Source organism: Phaenicophaeus curvirostris, chromosome 4, assembly GCF_032191515.1.
Source record: "Phaenicophaeus curvirostris isolate KB17595 chromosome 4, BPBGC_Pcur_1.0, whole genome shotgun sequence".
NCBI lineage: Eukaryota > Metazoa > Chordata > Aves > Cuculiformes > Cuculidae > Phaenicophaeus > Phaenicophaeus curvirostris.
The window spans coordinates 29,760,224-29,783,379 of record NC_091395.1 but is presented as its reverse complement, the minus strand read 5'-3'; the positions used below and the strand labels follow the sequence as shown (position 1 = coordinate 29,783,379).

Here is a 23,156-nt window from a genome sequence, read left to right as displayed (position 1 = left end):
CGCTTAGTCCTAGGCGTCCACCTACCGCCACATCCCCTACAAGGCCTTCTCTGTTCACCAACAGGAGGTCCAGGAGGGCACCTTCCCTGGTTGGTTCATTCACCAACTGTGCAAGGAAGTTGTGTCCCACGCACTCCAGGAACCTCCTAGACTGCTTCCTTTCTGCAGTGTTGTACACCCAGCAGATATCAGGCAGATTGAAGTCTCCCACCAGAATGAGAGGCATCAATCTAGAGATTAACCCCAGCTGTTTATAGAAGAGCTCATCAGCTGCTTCTCCTTGGCTGGGTGGTCTGTAACAGACTCCCATCACAAAATCTACCTTCTGGTGGGCTCCTCTGATTTTGACTCACAGGCACTCAACCTCCTGATGGCCACAATCCATCTCAATGGAGTCCAAGTCCTCCCTTACAAAGAGGGCTACCCCACCTCCTCTCCTACCCTTCCTGTCCCGCCTGAAAAGCTTATACCCCACCATAGCCGTACTCCAGTTATATGAGTCGTCCCACCACGTTTCCATGATGGCAACGACATCATAGGCCCCTTGCCCTACGACAGCTTCCAGTTCTTCCTTCTTATTCCCCATGCTGCATGCATTGGTGTAAATGCACTTCAGCTGAGCTGCCGAGCCTTCAGCCCTCCTAGAGGGAACAGGGTTCGTTCCCAACTTTGTTATGTTTTAGATGGGTAGCCTGAAGTTTCAACTTTCATTACATTAGTTTTCACACTTTTTGCATGTGTTGTTTACCTATATCATATTTTTCTTTCCTTTATTAATCTATTAAGACATTCCAAAGTGTATTGTTACTAAATAAAGTACTGTTTCTTTCTACTTTTGTATGTTGTCATTGTCAAGAACAATATAATGTTCAAATATACAATAATCAACTGTTGAAGGGGATTTTCTTTCAAGAGTGCTTCATAGCTAGAAAATGCTTAGGGGATTTTTTTGTTGGTTTTGTTCCATATATTCAGATCTGTATACTGTATCTGTTTGGACAAAATATCTGCTAAAAACCATGCATTATGACAAAGTAGTGAATGACTTTTCCTAATTCTGACTGTCTTACAAATGGAGAAACACCATTACACATAATGAAAGAAAAAAATATAGGAGTAATCTACCAACTCATAAGACCAGAAGGCTTTGAATCTGTATTCAGCAAAGACTAGAACTGGTTAAGCATTTATTGTCTATTATACACAAGTTTGACAGAATGCTTGTGCTCTTTACAGACCTAAAGCTTAAATGACAATGTGCTCTGAGTAAAGTGTGCAGAAGATAGTTTTTGTAACTGCATTTAGTTTAGTTACATGACATATCGGTTATTCCCCAAGGTATTGTGTAGTTGTAGATCATAAACTTTTAGCTTAAATTAAACATCACAGCTGGTTGCCTTAATTTGATGCATTATAGCACAAATGTTTCAACAGCTTGACTAAAATGAACCATACTGCAAATTCAAAAGAAGAGCAAAGGTCAATGCACATGGTGCCTAGTGATTTGCAAATTTCCATTATTTGGATGTGTTAAATGTATTCTATGGAACTTAACTTATAGGAATGGAATTGGTCAGGGTAGAATAGTTTAGCCAAGGATGTTCAATCATTTTTGCTTAAAAATAATGCAGAATAATAAGCAAGTCCAAAATAGTCTCAAAATTTCAGAAGGAAATTAAAAATGGGATCTTTTCTGGGTAGCCAGATCTTCTAAATTTTTTTATACACGTTTATATAGAAATTATATTTCATATATATATGAAATTATATTTCATATATATTTCATATATTCATATATTTCATATATATATGAAATTATATTTCATATAATTCATAGTTCTAATTTCTAATCTGTTTATTCCATTAAACTTTATTGCTTTTTAAGTACTTAGTCAGTACTGTTACTATCTCATCCAGTTTTAGGGGACTTCTTTATTGAACAAGAGAAATCTAAGCATCTAGAGGTATCTAATCTATAGCTTCTTTTCTAATTCACTGAGAAAATATGTTGTTCTTTATTCAAAAAGGCTTTGAATGCAAAGCAGTTGCCATTGCTCCCTAGCTATTCAATATGAGTCTAGTGTTAACGATTCATATCTAATGTGACATAAAACATTAAGTCAAGATACAACACAGCAATTGAAGATAATCTGGGCATTAAAATACAGAGTGCTGGAGTTCTTTGTAGTGTTTCTTTTTAGTATGCACCCAAAATCCTTATGGAGAGTAATTTGTCTGTAACTGTACTTGGTGTACATACCTCTATATATGAAGCTGAAAAACATGATCCAGCCTTTCTCACTCAGCTAAGCAGTAGGTAATTCTAAATCATATGTGCTTTGGGAGTTTGATCTGGTCTGTACCAAAGATGGTAACTTGTCCTTTGAGGAGCATGCCGTATGGAGCCTTTAGGTTGAAGAAATACTGGCAGAAGTCTGTAGGTTCACTTTACTCCTTCATATTGTTTTCCATTTGGCTATTACCTTGCTTGTCTGAGACCCAAGTTGAGACTTGCGCTAGTGTTATTTCTTATAAGAAATGTTTCTTATACATTTATATGACTTCAGATCTTTTTGAAAAATCCAATTAAGTTACTATATGTTCTTTCTTCAAAAAATGTCAAGTTTTTAGTTATGCCATCATGTGGTCTTCTGATCTAAATTGCCATTGGTTTTGCATCTATGGTACCTGTATTGATCTGTTGAAATATCCCAGTTCATACAGCAACTCTTTATTACAAAGCAAAGTCCGTACAAGTACTCTTGCTGATAGGTTTTTTGCAGATATTAGATAGTGTTCTTGGCAGAACACCTTTGTGTTCAGTTAGTAAGCAATGATTGTAACTCCTTTGTTAGTATTTTTCCAGGGTACCCTGAATTTCCAAATACTTATTTTAATTATTTTTTAACCTTTTTTTCCTGCAATGTTAAAGTTGTTTGGGGTTTTTATTTTTCTTTGCTACTTCTGTATGTTCTGCTTGCCCATTTCTTTGGTGTTGCAAAACCCCTTAGTTTTACTTTTTCCTCAGATGTGTCGTCTTATACAGAACTTAACAAAACAATAAAAAATCATGTGAGTGGATGATTAATAGTCTGTAATAATGCACAGCAGGAATAATTATTGAGAGACTAAATCCCTGCAACTGTGAAGCTGCTATTTCTTCAGTTGCAGGTGCTTCCAGGTTTATCTTTCCACTTTAATACTGATGTGATATTAAGAACATGGTTCTTAATTTAGTTTGTCACTTGTGTGAAATTAAGTATAGGGTATTTTCTGCTTTACGTTTGAAATTCTGGTGAAGATGTAGTGATTTTGGTTGATATCATTTGGATTGACACTGTGGTGCCCAAGATCAAATGTGATGCAAATTCAATATCTATAATGTGTCAACATTAATTGGCTTAATTGCCTTTGTAGATTCAAGACTTGTTGCTATAACATGAATTAATGACCTAAGGCAATGCTGCATTAGAACATTTTCATTCTGTTTCTTTCCACTGTTTTAATTTTAGAGAATTTAATTGAAAGTTACTGTGTTAATAAGAAATAAAAGGTACATTCATTAACTTAGGTAATTATTTCATTGACTTCAGTCTTAAAAAGAATAAGTACGTACCTGCTAAATATTTGCATAAATATATACAGACTGTTATGTTCATTGGAATTACTTTATTTTCACAAAACAACTGCTCTCCAATCTCCAGGATATGCTTTTCATAATATTTTAAAATATATCCTTCATTTCCTGCCATTTTATTTCTTATATTCATGTTTATTTTTTAAATGCCTCTACTTCTGTGCTAATGCTTCAGGTTTTATTTAGTTTTATTCAATGAGTTGGAAGTAACAATTGTTGCTCACTGGCTTTTTAAAACTTATATCAGTTGGTGACAGTATGTTGTGGCGTGAATATGTAGATATTATTTTAATCTGATGCTATAGAATGTAAAGTACTTAATTCTCTCCTCTCTTGGTTTAAGGGCATGAATATATCATGCAGCCAAATTTTGGAGACTAAGTGGGATGTTTGTTGACTTATTTTCTCACATTAAATTTAGGGTCCTTACCTTGAAAATTGCATGAGTCTTCAAATATGCTTGGTATTTGGAAGTCTCATGGAAGTTAATACAAATCATTGGGTGCTTCTAGCATTTGAAAATAATGGGTTATGGGCTTAATAATTTCATTAAAATCTGCATTCTATTAAAAACAAGGAAACAAAGAAAACCTCTAAAACCCAACCGAAACAAAACAAAACTTCAAATCAAGGAAAAAAAAAACCGCCCCTAACTGTAGGCATATGTATTCTGTTAAATAAAGTTCTTTAGAAGTCTTGGTGATTGTGTAGGTGCTTTGGGAAAATAGTGCTAGACATCCTAATCAAGAGGACGACTGTAATTGATGGTAATTCAAACGAAATTAAAATTAATTCTTTAAAAATCTGTTTCTGAAGCTGAGCATCTGAATTTTCTGTGCTCGTCATAGGGAAATATGATTGAGAAGAGTTTTTTCAGTGATAAAGTTGTCGCCAAACTTTTTATTTTTTTAAAAACGATCAATACTCATTTTATGTAGTCTTTGAACTACAAGCAAGTCCATCAACCGTATATAAAAATTTGAATGTTATTGTTCACGAAGTTGTCTCCTAAGGAGATCTGTAAAAGCTGTTTCTGGAAGAAATATTAACAAGCAAGGATATCCTATTATCACTTAATACTGCCACAAGTTTATAATAAGCTGGCTCTTACACTGAGAAGTGAAAAATTCAAATCTACTCTTTTTATGGGACAGAATTAAGGAGGAGTATCTAAATCATAACATTGTTTATATGACTAAATTATGGAAATATAATTAGAAAACCTTGAAGTAAAATGAAGGCATCAAAATAAAGCACTCCTGTGGGAGGTAATGTAGTGAAGATTACCTTCATTTCTGCTTGTGTTGCTGCTGACACTGATAAAATTTCCAGTTATATGAGCCACCTTCTTGCTTCCCCTGTCCCCCACCTCAGCCTCCAAAAGAGGAAGAAATTAGTCTTCTGTTCAGAGTTTATTGCTTTAAATGTAGTCTTTGTTGTTCAGTTCAGAGTTTTGTTTTCTCTTTTCAGCCAAACACAAAATTTATTTCCTTGTGAGCTAAATCCTTGGAATAGCACGTCCAAGCCCTGGAAATTTCTACTTTCCTGCCAGCAATTGCTGCTGAAGGATGGAGGCCTTAGAAATCAGTCAAAAAGTTGTTTTACATGCATTGATTTTTAATAACACATTAAACATTTTTTTTTTTCAAAAAGCCACAAGTCAAAATATCTTGTAAGAAAAACAGTAACTGAGAAAGCTGAATTTCAGTGAAGCTATTCCTGAGGCAAAAATATCCCTTTTGAAATACAGCAGAGGTTGCCCAGCATTTTGTGAGGTTGTTCCTCTTAAGGAACAAATAGGAAGGAAATATGTGTCTATGGTTTTGCTCAATTAAAAAAATCAAAATAATATGTGAATTTAGAAAGCAAATTATCTCTGTAATAGAAAATTTTTAATATCATGTATAAAATTCATCTTCTGTCGACTTAAAGTGTAAATGAACTTTTTTTTGGTTTGGTTTTTTTTCTGCATGTCTTCTTGGTACCTAATTCACTGCATTATTTTGTGTGAACTAATGTCTGACTGTACTTGATTTCCCACAGGTGCCAAAGCATTTTCAGGAACATGTTCCTCCTTCCACATCAGTATGAAAGAGTTTCACAGTAGATTACATTGTCTAGACAACTAATTTTGTGACATCCTGAGTTGCATAAATAATATTATTTGTTTGAGAATGCCAGAAGATATTAATGTTTTTCTCCAGATTTTCCACAAATGTTTTTAATTTGATACTGCAGTGAAATACTGTGTCATTTCTGCTTGTGACTAAGACATAATGTTGTGCCCATGGTTCACATTTGCAAAAGAATTCTAAAGAGCATACATGATTTTGAATCTTCCTTTTTGGACAGGGAATGAAGTGATAAGCTGGATATGCTAACCTAGCAGATTGTAACAAAACAGTACGCTTGGGAAAATTAGAATTATTCTTTACAAGTTCGTATCCTGATACAACCACTCAGTTGACTGTAGGGAAAGGAAATTCAGAGACGGATAAAGAAACCATCTGCGTAACGCAGTCAGTTAAAACAAAAGAGCAGAAATAACAGAGGGGAGCATGTAAAGGATGTGACTTGTACTGCAAGGCAGTTTAGTAAGAATCATGGATATAGAACACTGAATTTCTGTTAACTACCTTCTTGAACTGCAAAATGAATGAAAACTTAAGAGGAAAGGATACAGGAGAAAAGTATGGTATAGTACAACTTCCTTTCTCTTTTTTGACCTTGGATATTTCTCATTTTGTCTGATTTAAAGATTTTCCTGGAAAGGTAGCATCAAAGCCAATGTGATTTGGAGCATATATTTTTTTTCTGAGAATTTATTAACACCAATGTGTATTAAATTTAATTTAAAATCTGTGAGCTCTTCCTAGAGTGCAAAATAGATACTTACACTGTATTGGGTATAACTGAAGTAGTTGAGACTGTTTTAATACTGATGTTACATTCATATCACATTCTTCAACTTTTTCTTTGGACCACTACGATTCAATTTTCCAGAATTCTGATCTTCGTCAGTAGTAAAGACACAGGGCAGCAATACACTTTTGTCCTGCTTGTACACTCAAAACTTCATTCCACTTGTATGGGGACGCTTCAGCTGAAGAGCGCATCTTCTGCTGGCTCACAATGAGTAATTAAGGACAATAGATTTAGCATCATGTCAGAATGTTGTAAAACTGTTGAAAGCAAAGGTTATCTTGCTATACAGGTGCAACTGGATTGTCTAATGGTGTCTCAGCAGCTATGAGTGATTTAGAATGGAACTTTAGAAACGTTTTTCTCTTGAAATTGGACTATATCAAGAACAACAGGAAGACATAATGGTGCATGGCTTCCATAAATGGAAGGCACAACCTGTCACTCTCTATTGGAGGGATGGTCTCTTTCACCTATATGAATGTGCACATATATAGGTGTGGATTTAGCAAAATTTTGTAACAGGTCTAGGTTTTGTTCTGTGCACTCTGCACCATGCAGGCTCAACATGCAGCATAGAGCTGTATTTTTTCATTGCTGTGATAAGCTAAGTTTCTAGGAATCAATACCAGCTGGCTCCTAGGACATGACCTATAGAAACTGCATTTCACAAAAAGCTTGCTTACCTTTTTCTGGTGACAGCCTGCTATGTTAAATATGCCAGCTGTGGGGATAACGAGTTAATGAAAACAGTTGTCTTATTTTCCCTTCTGAGAACTTGGTAATGCAAAAATCTGTATTGGCAAGTAGTGTTAACTATGTCCTCTACATTTACCTATCTAACGTCCCAATCTGCGACTGCGCTATGTGGGCTGCTTTGAATGCAGAAGAGTTCTGGAGACAGGGAAGATAAGAGAAAATAGGGTGAAGACCTGTACCATGCAGTGTGGTGGAGGCTATACTGCCCTGCTGTTAGTATGACTGGGGAGTCATGTATTCTAGATGATTTTGTGGAGTCCAAGATACAGAAACAGGCATTGCTGCAGCTTGACTGTCAATTTCAGTGTAGCTACCTGGAGTTTGGACCAACAGAGAAACAGAAATATCCTACATGACACAATGGTTGGAAGCATCACCCTACCCTCAGCAGGACTGCTGATCTTGACTTAAATGCCTAGGTGCACATTTAAGATATAATCTAAAGCAAATGTATGCAGTGTGTAAGTTATTCTGTGATGGAGAAAATGCATCCCTCCCTTGCTGTGAAAAAACAAACATAAAGAGGCTAACAAAGATGCTATGTGTTGACCTTTTCATGTGTCAGGATGTTGTAACGCCATAAAAGTATCTGTTCAAAGATAGCTTTTTCGGTAAATTGAGTTCCATTTTAGTCCTCTCCATGACACTTCTTCAGTAAGAACTCTAAGAAGGGTGCCAGACCTGCAACTTTAGTAGCCAATTGTTGTGACTGCCTCTGAAGTTATTGTAATGAGGAGAGATTTGAATTTAAGGGTCACGTGTTTTGAAAACTGAAGTCTAAAGGGAGGAGCAAAGTGTCTCACTAGCAGAGAAAGAACAAAGGTTATTAATCATTTTGTAGTAGGGAAACTAAGGACTAGCAAAAAAGGTCCAAGTAAGGAAGGAATAGGCTTGCTAGGAGAAAATGAGTGGAAAGAAAGGAATGCAAGAGGTAGTCACCTCAAATCTTGTGTAGATGAAAAGGTTCAAGAAAAGATGAACTCAGCTCACTGGAAGTGAGAATTCTGTGTCAGAAGTTTAGCTTTGTAGCATTTGTATCCTAGTCTTTAATTAGCTGATCATAAAGTTTTATGAGCAATTTTGGGTTTTTGTGGTGGTGAGGTTTGCGTGTATTTTTTTTTCCTTTGCCTGCTTCCTATGTTGTAAGTGGTTCACCTAGGTTTCTGCATGGTTCAGTCACTTTCTACTTAAGAATCTACATAGTGACCACCATCAGGACCAGTAAATAAATAAAACAGACAACTAATGGAACATTGTAGTCTGAGTGGCAGGTAAAACTTCATAGATGAATGGAGCTGAGCTGAATATATAGGATCAGGTGCCATAGAAGATCTCTGTAATGACTCAGGAGAACAAGTTTAAGACTAGGATGGAAATTAAATGCACTCAGAAAAACACAGATGAAGAAAATTCGTTTGGTTGTTATGTCTGCCATATCCCCTGTGGCAGAATCGGAGAATTTGGCTACAGGAAACAATTAAATTCTTTACAGGTTGTGTGCTGTTTTGGCACTTCAAAAAATAGGCATGTTATTCTTCACTTCTGCTTGTGTGTAAATTCTGATAGGAAAACAAATGTTGCCTCTGTAATGGTAGAGGAATCAGTGTAATCTCTTCCTAAAAATGTTGAACATTGCATCACTTCTCAAGAAGCTTGCCACTCTTTTGACATAGAGGGGCGCTTGTGAATAACAAGTCAATTTTGTCTGCAATATTTCTTGAACATATAGCTAGGAAACCTGAAAGTTAAAGATGACCTACTTGAGAAATTCTTTGGAACTCATGGGAAAACAGCTATCTTACCGTAAAAGGCAAGATACATCTGCCATTTCTCAAAATATGTATACTTTGAAATTACATTTGTTGGAAGTAATTCTCTTTTATTTTCTGCTTTTGTATTTTACGTTCTATGCAGTTTGGAAATAGACGTATGATGGCCTACTGTAAATATATTATTGAATTCAGAGGAATGAGGCTTTTTGTTACCATGAATGGATTAATGTAGGATAAATATTCAAGATGTGAAGACTTGCAAACCTTCTGTGATTATCAAATAGGCAGCAATCTAAAATAGTTTGTCTATGTATACCTGACTTCGAGGGCTTAGTGACGTTCTGAGGTTTTTGGTCTCTTGAGTGAGGCTGAGTTTCAAGAAAATGTACAAATATATTGACGTCCTGACAGAGGGAAGGAAGGAAAAAAAAGCAAAAGCTTTAGTCGGATTTAAGTTCCGTAAAACCCATTTAATGAACAGAGCATGAACCTTGCTTGATTTTGTTAAATCATCAAAAAAGAAAAATGGCCTAAGTTTTTTGCTCAGCTTACACTTAATGATTGTAAAGTGCTATTTGTATGATGATGATTCTGAAGTCTATAGATATTTTGTTACACTGGACACTGCAACGAGTTTCTGGAGAAAACAGAAATCTGAACTCAGTAGCAGCAGTATGGTGTAGAGGCACAGGTGATTACTCTACCCCAAGATGTCACAGTTAAATTCTAAGTTGTTTTTGCCACTAACTTTTTTGTGAACCTTTAGAGGCTCTTGTAAAGTCTCTTTTCACTTCTGTGTTAATAAAACACTTGTTTCCTTTATATGTTTTATAGCTTTGGTTCTGTACGGAATTTTGAAAATTTAGTGCAAAGTTTTGTAGACTAAAATAAGTTGTTTGGGTTTTTTTAAGATTAAGCAAAAGGTTGTTGTGGTAGTCTAAAAATGCTAACTGCTACTTAGTCTGTGGATAATGTTTTGCAGTTGCCAAATATTTATAACTAAAGCAACATCCAGTGAGCTATTTGATAATGACGGTAGTAGTAGTAGTTTTGACAGAGACCTTATTTTTAATATGACAACATTGTGTATTGGTAGATTCACCCGTGGAATGCAATGTTGACTTAATACCTTTCACTGTATGTTGCCCATTAATTTTGGTTAATTAAGTATAGCTTCTTCCCTTCCCAACTGCACCCCACAACCTAATCATTTGAACTATACCCTTATGTGCCACATTAGTCTTTGTTTATGGTAATATCTTTTTTATTTTTCTTTAAGTATTTATGATACAATCTCTGGATTCTGGACCTTCAAATTATAGTCGGGTTTGGATTTGCATATAAAAATATGTCAACAAGGCTTGTTTTTATTTTAGACTAGACGTAAGGAAGATTCTCTTCACCATGAGAGTGGTGAGGCACTGGCACAGGTTGCCCAGGGAAGTTGTGGCTGCCCCATCCCTGGAGGTGTTCAAAGCCAGGTTGGATGGTGCCTTGGGCAGCCTGGTCTAGTGGGAGATGTCCCTGCCCATGGTAGGGGCATTGGAACTAGATGATCTTTAAGGTCTCTTCCAAACCAAACTATTCTATGATTTTTCAAAGATCAACAACGTTTTGTAGACTATTTTTATAATGCCTAGTTTGAGATTACATACTGTTATTAAAACACGTGGCAAACACGTGAAATTTTATCATGGAGATTACTATTTTCTTTAAGCATACATTAGTTGGCTAGAAAGTTCTCCCCAGGCTGTGCAGTTTGACAGCTTTTTATTCTTTTTATTCTTTTTTTTTATTCTTTTCTTAGCTCCTAGTACTATAAGCTTAACTGAAGAAGGAGGAAAAATCTATGCGAAGTATCTTTTCTTTATTAAAAAACAAGGAAAGACTGGATGAAAAATAGATGCAACCATTTTGTTTTGTCCTTTGAAACAGTATGAGCTGCGTGCTTGGGAGGCTGATACTATGGTACTTCACAACAGAGTGTATATAGTTTACACTCTAGAATATGAAGAAAGAAAAAATGCTTGGTCAGTGCAAGAAGAGTTTATCCAGGCCTTCAACTGTCTATCTGCAGTAGTGGCTGCAAGCAAGTGCTTAAAGAGCTGATATGTGAAAGGATGTGGTGTTTTCCTCAGTGCTCTCTCAGTTCATCAGTTTGCAGGTTAAGGGAGCTCCCACACTGCTTGTTACCTGTTTATTTGTTAACCCCCGAAGAATCTCTGCTGCTCACTTGTCTAAAGCAATTTTACAGTGTTTGTACCTCTATCACTTTATCTTTTCCTTCAGCCATTCATTGCATTTTTAACATGCATAGTTTGAAACCGCTTTTGTTTCAAAACTGTCTTCATTGGTTTACCCTTACAGATCAGAGAGAATCCCTAGTCTTCGACCAACAAACAGGATACAGCTCTCTTCTTTTGTATCTTTACAAGACACTGTAGCATGTGGGATATGTTGAGAAATAAAGCATCTTCCTAGGCAATGCTGGCTCATGTAAAAGCAGCATTTACAAACAAATCCTTTTTTGATAGTAGGCACATCTTATGAACAGATTGATGCTGCCCTAGTGCTCTCCGAATACTTGTAAAGAGTTTAACAGAAAAAAATTTAACAAAAATACAGTACCAACAGGCTGGTTATGAGCCAATAAAGAGGGTTTATTTGCTACATTGAATTTATGTTATGGTGTAAACTGACTATTAATGTTGCTTAAGTGCCATAGTTTCACCTTCATATCTTTCCCACTTCTTTTCTAAGGCAATATTGGTGTTTATTCCTCTTTTGTTTGAAATATGTTAAGGTAGTATCAGAGTGTCTCCTTAGATTTCTATAATATAATTCATATGCTTTTATGAATATATCATCATGTGGGTTGTTATTCCCCTGTTTCAAACAGTTTTATGTGGCAACTGCTTATGGTCATAAGTCATCTTTTTGGTTCCGTTAATGTAGTAATCTGGGGACCATAGCAATGTATTTTGCTTATGGTATATGTCAGTGGGAAATAGAGGTCCAGTCACCATTTCCTTAAATGGTGAGGAACTGTATTTTCAAAGGAGACATTTTTCCTGACGATCCTGTAATACTTATAAAGGTAGTAAGAAAGAATTTATTTCATATTCTTTGTGCTATATCTTCTCTGTGCATATGCATTATACCAAAACCCAGAATGTAATGGTTGTTTTCCTGGTACAGTATAAGAATTGTTAGTATCTTTTGCAGTTGCTTGGAAAAGTGCTACTTTTATATGGTGATGAAAACACTTTGCTACATATTTCATTACTTTCACCAGTTGAAATAAAAATCTCAGTGCTATAAACATTCAGCTAACTTCCAGCATCCTGATGATTTGCTGTAGAATTCACAACAGTCACACAGCTTTCATGAAGTCAAACTCCCATTATTGGGAAAATTTCTGAATCAATTAAAGGAGTACTTAGATAAAGGCAAGATTATTATGCTTCTCTCCCACCTTGTGCTGGAATGTTAGTATGTCGTAGTCTCTCAAGTATCAAAAAATATAAAAGCTGGTTTAGTATTGTAAAAGTGAAAGCAAATATTGTTGTCTAATCAAAACTATTCTGCTTTAGCAAATCAGTACAAAGCTGCTGAACATTACTCTTGAGACTTGATTAGATACGCTAAAGTATTTGGATATTATGACAATGCATAATAAACTGTTGGTTTTGTCTTATTGAATTAAATATGATGTATTTCACATTTAATTTTCACTATCTCAATTAAAGTGAGTGGGTAAGTGTAGAGGGTGAGAGTGATGGAACCTAAATTCATAGTCAGAATGTATTTAATTTAATAACTTTTCATTGTCTATTACTGGCAAAATTTATGCTGTGTATTCCCTTGACTGCAGGTTCACAGAGGGTCGGAATGCCTTTTGGTCCTTGCTTAAGCAAGTAATTGCCTAGGAAAAAGTCTTTGCAGTGCATCCAAGAGCCTAATGTAACGACTGAAGCATTTTTCATGAGCAAAACTACTAAATTCTGTTGTGTAGGTATCCTCTGTTTCCCTGTAGTTCTATGTACTCTGCTTTCACAAACAGTCCCTAAACTGGATCTGCATGCTTAATGGACTGCATATGAGCACAGGACCAAACCAAGTCCCATAGTTGTTCTGTTCTGGCAGTGCTAAACCCAAGCTGATGGATCTATCCAAAATACTTGCCAAAATGTACAAGGAAATTATTGAATAGTTGGCATTATGTCAGAGGGAACAACTTGAATGGCAGCAGTGGGTTGTTTTCAGTATTGCTAGGCGTATTTGCAGTAATACAGGGATTGTATATACTATGAAGATTGATAATTGTTTTTGTAAATTTCTGTGGTTGCAGCAATTATTTGATTTATATGATTATGTATTTGACCAACAAATGATCAAAATCTGCCTTATGCAATTGTTACTGGGGTGACTTGAAAATAATCCTTTGGTTGTGCTTGTGGTGTGTGATTCTAATGCCACAAATGTGAATCTCGTTCCTCAGGACAGTAATCTGTAAAATTATTGTAAACACTTTGCTGTGTGAGGTTTAATTAATGCCAGAAGCCTTCAATAAACATCAGTTGCAATTTGGAATAAGCCGAGTTAATGATTCCTGCACTCTGACTAATGCATATGCCATTAAATCTATGTGCAAAGTGGTTGGCATTGTCATTAATCACATCCCATGAATGTCCCTGCCTGCACAGAGGGAAAGGAAATGGGAAACCAAAGGAAACATCTGATAGGCAATGAACATCTCCACTTTGACTTTTAGGCCTCTAAGTGTGTAACAGTACCATTTTCACATGGTAGGAGAGAAAATTGTAACGAAAAGTTAATGAGTGCCTTTAATAGTTTTGAAAGTTAATGAAGTAAATTCCATAAGTAAAACATTGTATTAAAAGTTTTGAGGAATCCTCTGGTAGTTATTGCTGCAGGATTTTCATAATGCTGTTATTTTGTATTATGTTTGTTTAATCAGAGTTTTTCCTTCAGTGAATACTGATAGTCACAAAAAAAAAAAAACAACAACCATGGAAGGAGTCATGGAAAGAATAAAACCCTTCCAAAACAGACTGAAATTCTGTTTGTGTACCCATGCAGAACCTGGCAGTATTTAAAATCATGTGTGCCATGAAAATGATAAATAGGGTTGCTCCAAAAAGAGATGAAGAAAGGGGGAAAAAAGGTTATGAGCTGTGTGCATTTTTTTTGTTGTTTACCCAAGTTGACAGGTTTGCGTTCATGTTAGGTTTGTGTTGTATGACAGCACAACTATGCCAGCTCAATCATGAGCGTACCATTGAGAGGCAGTGTTGTGGCAGTATATTGTAATGAAAGCAGAAGTGCAGGTATAATCTCTCTAATCTATTTTGCCCTAATCTAATTTCTTGGAGGAGGAGTTAATTCTCACTATGCTATGAGAAAGGTACTGTGTTACTTCCACAACAAATACTGGGAATAAATATGTTTATTTCCTTGTTTAAGGTTTAGGATAGTAATTTTCTAACTTGTAGTTGTTTCTAAAGAACCTGAATACTGCTTTGTTTGGTTTGTAGGCAATTTAAATACAGACTTTATACATCTTATCTCTATTTTCAGCTAGTAAACTTGGGAAAAGCACAACTGAAATGGGGAAACATCTTGCTGATTGGATAATGATTCTTGTGTAAAAGAACAGTAGCCAGTTTCACATCTTCAGTGCAGCTATTTAATACTGTATTGTTAAGTAAATGAGGGCTGTAACTGAAGAGAAATTTCACTGATGTGTCTGTGATGTCCATTTAGAAAAAAATGCTGATACTGTGAATTGAAGGTGTGGAAGTTGGATCTTTGAACCCAAATGCATAGTCCTGCTTTGCAGTAATTTTGCATGTGATTGTAGTGAATACTGTTGACTGGACTCTGAGAAAAAAATGGAGCCCATAAGGCTTAGAGGATCTACGTGGCATTCTGTAGCTCTGCAGGTGACTTCACACATGACCTTGCAAATTAAATCATTTATTGATTATTTTTCTTCAAATACTTGTACGAAATTCAAGTCAATTCAGTAGCAATAATCAATATTTTTTGTATTTTGCTGTTGTAAAGGTTAGTGTCCTTATATCACAATTTTTGAGTTATCAGTCTGGGACAATATTGTCTCACAGTCTTGGCTGTTGTGTGTTATTCTTTGATACAGAATTGCGTTTGTCTAGGTGGTCCTAGCAGTGGTTCAGCAGTGATAATCTAAGGATATATGGGTTAAAATGAGGTAATTCTTTATTAGATTAGCTACCATAAGACTTTAGATATCTTCTTGTACATCTGGATGCAACAATAACACAAATTAAGACTAATTGTAATGCTTATTAAAAGTTCAAAACTGTAACTGTAGTGGCAATTTCTGCATTAATGACTATGCTTGATGTGTCAGGCTTTTGAAGAGTTTTATGACTGCGTTACTGCTTGTTTATTTCTTAATTTTCAATAACTTTCTCAGTTTGAGGGGGTAGTGTTGTTATTGGAGGGGGTATTAAGATTGACATCGCTTGTTATGGCCATATTAATGAAGTGTGACCAGATTTTTTTCATTATATTGCGTTATTCAAAGCATGCATGGCCATGTCAGGACCATGTATGAATTTATGATTTGTAATTTCTTTTGTAAGACTAGCTGCCATGACTATAGTAGGTCTCATAATTCTGTGAAGATTTGAAATCTTCCTAAATATTGTTTGTCTTCAAAGTGCTACTATGAAGCGATTTTATTTTTAGAAGTTGATGTTTTTTTCATTAAATGTATTCAGAATAGGTAGTAACTAATTATTAATGTGCTGTAAACTGCTTGGAGACAGGCTTGTCTTAGCCATTCTTGATTCACACCTGGTTACTGTGTTTTGAAAGAAATCAAAGCAGAAGAGATGTCATCTTTCGTTCCAGATACCATACTTAGCATATTCATAGGACCTTGCCATTGTGTTTCATAAAAAACTTCCAGTGTAATAATTGAAAAACGGTTTTGGCTTGTATAAGTCCTATGTGAAAGCTATCAAACAGTTCACTCAAATTTTGTTCACAGTGATTTGAGAGAGCTATAACCCTCAATGAAACCTCTATTTGAGCATACTTGGGTGCATTCCCACCAAGTTGTCCTTTTTTTCTTTTCCAGAATGATGGTTAGTCCCCTTGGGGAATAATCCCACCCAATTTGCCACTGTGACTCCAGAGTGTGACTTGTCTGGACTCATCTAAGTTGTGGCTTTTTAGCACTTCATTCTTAGTACTTGATCTGTTGAGTGTTGAACCCTGCTGTATCTATTTTCTTAACCAGTGCTTGAGAGGCAGCTGGGCTTTTTGCTGGGCTTCACAAGGTGTTTTCAAGTGTAATGCAATTCAGCTGTACCACAGCTGATCACCAGGACTGTACAGCATATATTATGTTTTCTTCCCCAAAGGAGACTCAACCCATTAGGGACTCAATTTCTATGGAAATAACTGTCATATAGTCAATTCTGTAGCATTTTGTAGCCAGCAAATTAGGCAGAATAGATATTTAAGAGCAGATTTTTGTGCTACTTGTTATCCCTTTGCTCTCACTGCCTAACCACTGCTGTTGATTAAGTTTAATCCCAAAGCATGTCCAAATTAAAAGACTTTGCATTTTTATAAGTCTTCTGTAAAAGACCTTTTCTTCCTGAGCTCTGTGGGAAACATAAGTTGTGTTTCACAGTGGGGTAAATGCCTGAAGCAAGGGAAATGATTGCATGTAAGTTGTAAATCTGTCTGCAGTGCTGATGCTGACAGTTGTAGGCTATTCAGCATGTATGCTGAGAGAAAACCCCAATAAAACAGTTCTGTCCTCCTAAAGTTGCACAATAATCTCTGCAGACTATAGGAAAGGGAGGTTGACTCATTTGAGTATGAAGAGATTTGAATGTGAAAGTTAAGTTGTGAGATTTTTTTTTTTAATAGAAGTAAGAATGAAGGTGCAGCAGCTGTTACAGAAGAAAATATTGATTCTGCTTTGTCTGGTAGCTGTCTTTCAGTTGTGAAGACAAAGCGTATTTTTCACTTACTATTTTTATCTTATTTCACTTATCTATTTCATCTGTAATGTTTTTACATGCATGTGATCAGCTGACGCCTGTTATCTTCGTATTTCAGCACCTTTTGGGGACTACAAAAGTAGTAATACAAATGTAGTAATAAATATATAAAGTACGGAAGGAATGACACTCTTGTACTACCAGTAGTTTGAGATATAAACTACCTGTGAAGGAATAACTCTGTTAATCATGGTCTAATGATTTTCATTAGGGTCGTTGAAATGCAGCAGTTAGCAATCTCAATGATTTAAGCAACATTAAATGATGGAGAAAATGTCCTTCCAAATTGTTCCTATCTCTCTCCCCCAGGCACGTGCACTCTTACATGAGAGACAGTAGTGTCAGTTTATGCTTTTTTTTGGGTGTAGAGTAGGATTGGTATGTATTTTTGTGTGAAGATCCACAGTACTTTTACAGAAACAGTTACACTGAAGTTTTGCATTTAGCTTGCCTTGTGTAGTATGCTATACTTAATAGATCTAAAATTCACATGACAATTTGTCTCTCCTCCTCCCCCCTGCCCTGGCTTGCAGTCTCAGTTTCCATGCTCCCACAGGGAGAGGGGAAAGGGAAACGAGGAAGAGGCTTGTGGGTTGGAAGCTTAAACTAAAAAAGCTTTAGTAAAACAACTACAATAATAAGGAAAATAATATAAACAATAAAATAATGAATTATACACACATATGTGAAATCAAACTCGTCAATGTCTCTACATCACCACTGATGCTTCAGGGCAGGCACAGGTAAAGTCCCAGACTGGACTTAGCAGCAGATGGGGACTAGATTCAGGAGCTGGATTCAGGACCATATGGATCAGGACAGCACAGATGGACGAGGTCCTCACTGGACATCAACCGTCAAAGAAGAGAGCTTGAACCTCATGATCCCTGAGCTTTATACTGAGTGTGACATATATGTAATCAAATACTCTGTTGATCAGTTTTTGGTTGCCTGTTCTGTCTGCCCCTCCCTGCAGCTGCAATCCTGTTTGCTCCTTTCACTAAGTGAATGTGTTTTACCAACACATCAAGGATTGCTTTGGTTTCTATAGCATTAAGTGCTATTTCTGCTACCAGTGCCCCATTATTTTCTTTAACTATAACTATTAGGTATTATCACTTCTAGAGACAGATACTGCCTGAAGAACATATTCTTAACTTTCAGAAAATGAAGTTACTTAGAAGACGCTTAGCTGAAAAGTTAAGAAATTGGTTCCGCTTTAGCTGAAACCAGAATGAAGTGTAACAATTTTTCTCCAGATTTTTGCCGCATTATTTCAGTATAAAGTCTGACTATTGATATAGTTAATGCAGCATGAAATTATATTTAAAGTATCAACTTATCATTTTTAGAAGTTTTTATGTTGGAAAGAACGTTCTATAATGGTTTTTGATATCTAATACCCTTAATATTACTAAAATTATTTCATAAGCAAAGGTATGTCTTTTGGAACAATGACTTTACTCTGGCAATAAGAATTCTAGAAATAAAGTAGTGCAAGTTAGGGGAACATAATTGAGATGAAGCAGGATGTCAGAAAATAGCATCCTACTAGAAGAGGCTACTTACACTAATAGTCAAACTAAGTTGTCTGCATTACTGCATGGAAAATATTAATCTCTGTGATTTTAAACTTTTTGCAGACTGGCTGCATCTCTGGAAATATGATTAAATGTTAGGTTGGTGCAAAAATAATTGCTGGTTTTAACTAGCAACTTTAAAGCAGTATATCTCAGCGCAAAACAAACTTTACTAATCAAAATGAGAACAGTTAAAATCCGCATGTTGCTGCCAACAAGAAACAAATCTATTTATTCCAATAGGATAGAAATCTGGAGTCTTGGAACTAATGAATTATTTGAAGGCATTTTGTGCTGCTGCTTGCTTGTGGAAAAGCTTCTCATGAAGGAAGTTGTTGAGATGCTGGAAAACCTTATAACTGGTGGGAGTGAGGTCTGATGAGGAAGCTGGGTGCGGTATAGTTTTGTAGCCCAGTTTGTGCAGCTACTGCAGAATCATTGGCAAGAAATGCAATCGGATGTTGTCATGGGGAAGAAATTTCGATTTACCAGTGTTGGATGTAAACATTGCAGTTCTTGGTGCATTTGTTGATTTCCTGGCAATGGTTCTATGCTGTGATGGTTTTGCCAGGATTCAAGAATTTGTAGTGGATGGTTTTATTTGCCACCCACTGAACAGTGTCTATAGCCTTCTTTGAATGCAGCTTGATTTTGGGGAAGCGTTTTGTGGCTTTTCCTTAGTGCAGCTGTTGCATGGAACATCATTGATTGTGGTGTAGAATCCATTTTTTGCTACATGTCACAATGCAATCGAGAAATTGATTGTCTTTGTTGTGCAGAAATACAGAGCAGACTTTGTAATGGCATTTTTTTTAATTTTTATTCTGCTTGTGCAGCACCCATTTGTTGAGCGTTTTTGATTGTGCAAATGTCAAACAGCTGTTGAATGGTCATTACTTAGTTCATTTTCAATCTCAAGTTGTATTGCGTGAGTGTGCTTCAGTAGTGGTCCTCAGATTGTTGTTGCCTATTGCAGAATGATATCTGCAACCCTCCTCATCTTCAAGACTCTTGTTCAAAAATTATTGCGATTCAGAGGGACAAGGGTAGGAAAAGCAGAAATCAGTACAATTAGCAAAGAAATGTTTAAGGCTTTCCTAATATGTTTGCATTGGGCAAGGGGGAAGTCATCTCAGTATTATGATAACTGATGGAGTTTGCATGTTCCTTAATGTTTCGTTAAAAAAGTGGTTTCTTTGCTATTGGAATGGTTGTGGTGTTTGCAAGAGTCACTACTGCTGCCTAGTGCCATACCTGCTCTGAAAGAAGGTTGCTTTGCATCACACTTCAGTGACGTCCCTCTTGTAAGCCCAGCTCTGCTGCGTAGGTGGACTTTATGCGTCCACTTTCTGTTAAGAGAAAGATAAATTGATAAAAGGAAATAGCAGTAAGGAAATCAAACTCCCAATGAGAATGGTGTCATAACAAATCCATTTCTGAACAACCGTCTGTGCGTGAGTTCTGAACTTACCTGGATATTTGTAGATGGAAAACCCAGTGAGGAAAAAATGACTCACCTATGATATGTTATTTTGTTTTACAGGAAAAGGCTCAGTGCTTTCAGAAGGCTCTTGCTTCCCAAGCAGATAAATCCACACAGACAGACCTTGTAGGCCATGATGTAAGTAGCTGTATCAAATGGTGGTTTTTTAATCGTCTTTCTGGGTACTCAGACTTTGGTCAGCCTGTTTGCCTCTGCTGCTCTTGTGCCTTTGCATTGATTTAGTAGGCTTTACTGGAACATCATTCATCCTTTGCTCCTAAATGACTCTCAAATGCCTTCTGAAACACGAGAAGATAATTACAACTACCTGCCAGCATACCAATGCTCTGTTAATTTTATGCTTTACAGAAAGCTGAGAATTAGCATAAGTGAATGGGGAAGATGTGTATTACTGGATTCTATTTTTTTAGTATTCATTTAAACATTTATTGACAATTTAATGAGATTAGCATGTTTATATTCACTATATGCTGTTTAAACAATATTCAAATTTTGTAAGAAAATAGAATAAATACGATTTTGCCAAGTGATGTTAAATTTTTGTTTCCTAAAGAGCATCTGTCAGAATTTCTGCTAGAAGGTGAACTGAAAGTATGTATTCTCATGCAAGAATGCAGTCAAGGAAGATTCCTTTGCTGTAGGAATATATTTTTTTTTCCATTTTTTAAATGCAAGTATTCTGTCTGTGGGACATTGGTTGAATATGTGTAAGAGATTCTCTTGTTGATATGAGACTTATTGAAAAATCTTTGCTTAAGAGTGTCATAATGTGGGATATTCAGCTGAGTTCTATTTTGTGATTTGAGTAAAATCTAATCATGCTTCTAACCAAAGACTGTTCTGCAAAATGAGGTTGTGGTTCTGCATTGGTGTGTATCAACATGCTGCTTCTAATTTATAAGAAGATAACTGGAACATGAAGCAAGTTTTGAAACCTTCCTTTTTGTATATTTTATATCAGTGGAGCATTATAGTTCTGTGTTCTGAGTTTTCAAGTGGTCTTCTGAATATAGAAACATAACGATTTCACATTTTAATCTGAAAAGTTCTAGAGGCAAACTGCACTTTGGTGTTTTTTCAAACTGTCTTTTAAGTTGATTCAAGCCAGGAGTACTAACTTTATTTGTAAAAAAGTAAAATACTTGACACAAAAGTGTAGTTATAATTATTATTTTTATATCTATCACTCAACACATTTGAGTTTTTGAGGTTTTTTTATTCTTTTGAATATTTTTTATTGAGGGCAAATAATCCAGTACTTAACTCAGTGTACCCGTCTGCACTACATTCTTGCTCATGGTTGTCAAATATGAACCGTTCTGTTCTGCTGTGTCCATGAAATAGCGTCTGTTGGAATTTACTGAAATTGTGAGATGTATGTATCAATGATAGAATTCCCATAATATTAAAAAATACGTGAAAAGATTTTTGTATGTTCCACTGCTGTATTCCTGTGCAATATAGTTTGGTTTTTTTTCTGGGACTAATTATCTCTAACAGCTACTTCATCATATCTTAGATAAATAGAAGTCTTCCACTAAAAATTTTAATAATCAATTAGTAGGGTTGGTTTATTATTTTTTTTAACAGATGAGGTTTATGCATTTGGTTGTTCTTTCCTAAATGAAATATGTTCTATCTCATATTGCATGGATCCATGCTGTTAACTGATTTTTATTTTTTTTTTTAAACTTTTTCCAATCTATGTTCCCTTGGAGTTTGGAAGGGGGAGATCTTCTGTCAGACTACTGCCAATTCTGCAATAAAATTGGAACCCTTTGCCCCAAACAAATGTGGTTTTCTGGCTGAGATCTGACTATTAAATGTAATAATAACAATAATTAAAAAAATAATTTTCTCTAGCAGCATTCTCTTCAGCATTACTGGAACACAATTTTCAACCTTCCCTGGTAAATGTGTCATGTTTGCAGTCATATGTTTTCACATATAGGAAGGAGGTGATACAATGCAACAGCAAAAAGAGATGAGGAATGTTTTTTTTCTGGGACAACACATACACCTCTATTTGTCTTGTATGGAGTACTTGTGAAAATCACAAGAAGTTGATTATAGAGAATGTTGAACTCCTCTACAGCAATAAGACATTCTTACCATGATCATCATGAAGGGAATTCAGTGAGGGAAGAAGGTGCAAATATTATTAAAACTTTTCTTAATATTATTTAAAACTTTTGGTTGCTTATTTATTAGATTATGCAGGTTTTTCTTAGCTATTGTTGGTAATGATAGGTTCAGCTTTTTTTCTGCTGAAACCAAATGGGAATTAGATTTGTGTTCTTTCCAGTTTTATGAAATTTTAAACAGCAGGTTGTAACCCTGGCAAGGAGTATCTGTACATCATTTTATTCCGGATGTGCGTAAGTGTGTATAACAATATTGTGCTAATGTGAAATTAGGTTAAATAGAAAAACACAAAACATAAGAGAATGAAAGACACTTTGCACTTCATTAGTCACACGTTTTGAGGATAGCATGCATTGAATACTTAAGAAATCTCGTTTAACAAGTAAGTAGAAAATATAAGTTCATTCCATTATCGCTACAGATTTGCTGCTCTGATTAAAAAAAAACAAAACAAAAACTGTCACCTGTTTTATTTCTCCTGAATGCAACTTTAGAAGCTAACAATAGATAAAAGTGTCATCAGGAATTTGAATAGCATGATTTTGTCAATGTTGTACAAATATTGATACATGCTTCAGAACTTAGTATTCAGAAACCCTGTAGTTAGAGGTTTGGTAAATAGTTTGTTTTATATTATTTCGTATTTTTTTTACTGTTCAAGCTTAGTAGTTGCCAATTTTGCACTGCAAAATAAACTGAGACAGGCTAGTCCCCAAAACAAAACAATGCTCCGTTTTCTTTGATTTCTGG

At 35.6% G+C, this 23,156-nt stretch overlaps 1 protein-coding gene across 2 annotated transcripts in view; it reads left to right on the top strand.

Annotated features, from left to right (window-relative positions):
• The window catches only part of CCSER1 (coiled-coil serine rich protein 1), a 645,248-nt gene that overhangs the window by 381,204 nt on the left and 240,888 nt on the right, over positions 1 to 23,156 (top strand). For both annotated transcript variants that reach the window (XM_069855624.1, XM_069855625.1), the window contains exon 9: positions 20,301 to 20,378. In XM_069855624.1, coding sequence (XP_069711725.1) covers positions 20,301 to 20,378 — 78 coding nt within the window. The remainder of the gene's footprint in view (positions 1 to 20,300; positions 20,379 to 23,156) is intronic.